Source organism: Condylura cristata, unplaced genomic scaffold, assembly GCF_000260355.1.
Source record: "Condylura cristata isolate star-nosed mole 26May11 unplaced genomic scaffold, ConCri1.0 scaffold00015, whole genome shotgun sequence".
Taxonomy (NCBI): Eukaryota; Metazoa; Chordata; class Mammalia; order Eulipotyphla; family Talpidae; genus Condylura; species Condylura cristata.
This window is the reverse complement of record NW_004567116.1, coordinates 7266622-7271001: the sequence shown is the minus strand read 5'-3', so window position 1 is coordinate 7271001 and position 4380 is coordinate 7266622. Positions and strand designations below refer to the sequence as shown.

General features: G+C 36.1%; 1 protein-coding gene across 1 annotated transcript; it reads right to left on the bottom strand.

Annotated features, from left to right (window-relative positions):
- Window positions 1-2422: 2422 nt before the first annotated feature.
- LOC101627110 (olfactory receptor 4C46-like) lies at window positions 2423-3352 on the bottom strand. Its single transcript, XM_004683530.1, has one exon. The coding sequence runs from the start codon at window positions 3350-3352 to the stop codon at window positions 2423-2425; it is 930 nt and encodes a 309-aa protein (XP_004683587.1).
- Between the last annotated feature and the right edge of the window lie 1028 nt (window positions 3353-4380).

Sequence of the window (4380 nt, the reverse complement as noted above, 5' to 3'; positions counted from 1 at the left end):
GTTTTGCACATCAATCTGAGGAGTGCACAGGTACACAGAAAACTAATTTTGCTGGGACTCACAGTCTGGTCAGTGTGAAATACTAGGCACCATTACAAATGGATAGTCATCCAAACATAAGAAGAGTTCTTTGTCATGTTGTATTGTTGATGTTTTTCTTTACCAAGTTTTGTTTATTGAGGTAAAATAGATTTACATCTTTTATCAGCTTCAGAGTTTATAGGTTGAAAACTACAAATGTAAACTCTGATGTCCTGCCCTCTACCAATGCCCCACAATTCTCCACCATGTCCCATTGGGCCCCTTCCCTCCCTCACTCCCACCCACCAATCTCCCCACAGTGCCACCATTTTGGAATCAGATGTTAAGTGTCTATTACTGTTTTTCTTTTTTCTTTTCTTGATTGACCTTTGTTATATATCTCTGTATTAAGTTTAGTCACCATATGAAACATGTCCTGTTGGTGCCTATTTAGAATCTTATTGTTCTTGGAACTGTTACAAATTGAGCTGTGCCATGTATTGGTTTCCTTACTTTTCTACTCTTTGTCCTATCATAGCACATATTTTTTCTAATGATATTGATCATTATTTTTTGTGATTTTTTTTCTCTTTTTAACTATTTCCAGTGACATCTATATCACTGGTATCCTTATGATTATCTTTTCAGGTATCATGCTCTTTGTTACATTTGCTGTTTATGTCTTTCTTATGCATTGTTCAGTTCACCTTAAGCAATTTGCAGGCTGAGGGAAAACACAGAGCTCTCTCTACCTGTTGGTCTCATATCACCATGGTCATTGTATTCTTTGTTCCTGTGATCTTCTCTTTGTAGTAGCAAGGGTTATTTGGAACCACTAAAACTAATTTATGTCTCGATTTTAGGCAAACATGAGCGGGCCAACACTTAATTTTGCAAATGCAAATGTTTTATGGCAAATGCTACTAAATTCTGACCAACCACTTTCTTTTCTTCTTCTTTTTTTTTAAAATAGAGTCTCTCTCTTCTCTAGTTATGGCTTATTTCAGAGAGAATTGAGTAATATTGAACCTCTTTAAAAAAGATTCACTCTAAGTTTATTTTTTTGGTAGCTGATTTCCCTCAACACAGAGTCAGAGAGATAGTGAAATGATGAGTGCCTGCCCAGGGTGCAGGGTGGGGGAGCTGTGGAGGTGGAGGGGGTGGTCACAGAGCGGAAAGCATAAGGGAAAAATAATGAAGCTTTGAGAATTTTGGGATGTATTAAAACTATCCTTTAATCCCCTAAATTTAACATTTTTTCCCCATGTAAACACCCTGCAGCCATTGTCCATCCCCAACATCAGCAAATGGCCCACGAGTTACCAATGATGGACCGACACTGGCACATTATCAGCACCCTGACTTCACAGTACTTTCACTCTTGGGTTGGTACATCATGCATTGTAAGGATTTGTGGCATTGTGCAGTGTGTTCATTGTTCTAAAAAGTCATCTATGTCCAGATTCCCAGAGACATCCTAATGGCATAACAGCTGACGATAGTGACATGTGCACAAAAAAATTTGCAAATGTTGTAAACTTGTCAATTACCATCAAAAACTTCAATATCCCATGGCTTTTGTAACCTTAACACAGTGTGATATCAAAATGTTACAAGTAACATATTGCTATTAGTTAAGATACAAAAACAAAAGTCACTGAAGAAAAATTCTTAACATGTAGTTATACTGATGTAACATATAAGCACATATACATATAGACATGCATTATTTTGCATGAACATCATAGACATACCTATATTTCTATAGGTATATGCCTATATGCACACATATTGTACACAGGCATATTGTGCATATTGTACACAGGCATGTATTGTACACATCATACATATACATACATACACATAAATATATACATACATATATATGCCCAACACAGCCCAGTTCAATAACAACTTCATTGTTTTCTCACCATTCAATCATCAATGTGTGACCTTGTAAACTGTTAAGAGCATGGATTAGCAAACAGTCATCCTCTGGTTACCGATCCTCAATATACTTGGTTTGTTGACAACCCATTTCCTCACTTGCCCAATGTGCATAATTATGATGTTTACCTCTGGATTTTTAAAGCGATTACTGCTTAAAACTAATATATTTTATTACTTTCATATTTATATTTGGTAGAAGAACCTATGAATAATACACATTGATAAGAAGGTAAATGAAAACCTGGATTTTTTAAGATATTCTGATATTCAAAATGTGATACTGGTTTTGTTTTTCCAATTTCCTTATATCTGTTCTATACTATAAAATGCAGAATCTACCATGAGGGCAGTTAATCTTTTTTATTCATCCTATAAATATTTTTCATGCAGTCATCCAAAATGTCCTCTTGATCCTTTCCTCAGTTGACTCAATGTCAGTCTTCAAGCACATTTATTTGTCATCTGGAAAAGTTTTCCTATTAAACAGTTTTCTAATGGCACTTTTCATCTGGGCGTTTCTCAAGGTGTAGATTAAGGGATTCAACATAGGAGTTATCATCGTGTAGAACACAGCAACAGCTTTATCAAAGGAAAAGGTCACTGCAGGTCTCAGGTACACAATTATGCAGGGCACAAAGAACATGACGACCACCGTGATGTGGGAGACACAGGTGGAGAGGGCTTTCTGCCTTGCCTCTGCAGTCTGGTTCTTTAATGAGTACAAAATCACCACATAGGATCCCATTAAGAGAAGGAAGTTCAACACACAGATGAAACCACTATTGGCGGCAACGAAGAGTCCTAGCTTGTGGGTGTCCATGCAAGCCAGGTTGAGCAAAGGATTCAGGTCACACATAAAGTGATCTATGACATTAGGTCCACAGTAGGGCAGTGGCAAGATGAAAAGTATCTGTATGGCTCCATGAAGAAAGCCTCCCACCCACACCACTACAATTAACAGGTCACATATCCTTCGGTTCATGATGGTCGCATAGTGTAAGGGCTTGCAGATGGCCACATAGCGGTCATAGGCCATCACAGTGAGGAGGATGACCTCAGCACCTCCGATGAAATGTTCCCCAAAGACTTGGGTCATGCAGCCATTGAAATGGATTGTCTTCTTTTCACGGAGTGAATCTGCAATCAGTTTAGGAGTATTGACCGAGGCATAGCAGGCATCAATAAAGGAGAGATAGGCCAGGAAAAAGTACATGGGGGATGCTGACAAAGAGGTGGAAATGATGGTGACCAAGATGAGCAGATTTCCTACCACAGCAATGATATAGACGAGGAAAAACACAACAAATATGATTTTCTGCATCTTTGGATTTTCAGAGAGCCCCAGTAGAACAAATTCTGTGACATTGTTTCTAGTCTCCATGTATATTCTATTACCTATTTTATTACCTGAAAAAAAATCACTTTTGTTAAACCTTTGATTCTGTGAAACTTACTCATTCTAATAAACATTAAATGCCTGAATCTTATTAGAATTTAAGTTTTGTGATATTTGGATAGTGGGTTATTTATAATTAAAAAAAATGGTTCTCTTAGTTTTTGAAGATGATTCTAATTGACTCCCAGCAATGACTAATTGACTGTCAATATTTTTGAAATATTTCAAAAGATTAATGACAATGAACAGTTGGTAGGATAGAGAATAGACATGAGTGGGATATCAGATATGGACCCTATGGCCATCTGAGATACTAGCCTGGCCTGAGAGTGGATAGTATAAAGAGTGGTAGCTGATCAAGAAAGGGATATGGACTTAATGATACAAAGTTAATAAACTTCCCTCTTATTGTTAGGAAATGGTAAACCATGGTTTAGAAATTGAGAATATGAGAGGAAGCATGAAAAGGAATTTAAGGAAGGGGAAACAATGGATATAACTCCAGTAAAAGTCTCTGCATAATCCTGAGTGAGGTAGGTTTAAATTCTCGAAGGCAGAGAAAGAAACCCCAGTTAGGAAGTTACTTACAATAGTTGATATAAAGAAAAAAGGGTATTGACAATGGAAAGATGATGAAATAATACATGAGCTTCTGTAATATACTGATAATGCATTTGACTAAACCAAATAATTTTTATATTATATATATATATAATTTTTATATTATACACACACACACACAAACATTTGGTTGGTATGTGCAAAGCATAGAATCAAATGCTTCTTAAATATGATTCTGTACAAGACTGAGAAATCACTATGGTTGGTATCACTTAACCATTCTGTAGATTTTAAAACTATCTCAGACTTGTGTTGATAGTAAGACTCAGAATTATATTAACTAAAACATAAGGAGTGTTCTCTAAGTATTCTTACAGACATCTGTTGATTTACTATAAAATTTTGACATGATAACCATTCTTATTTATATATTTATTTCAAAAATTATGGTA

Bases quoted from the DNA above. Each gene is read 5' to 3' on its own strand.
- LOC101627110 (XM_004683530.1), bottom strand. From the start codon at position 3,352: ATGGAGACTAGAAACAATGTCACAGAATTTGTTCTACTGGGGCTCTCT.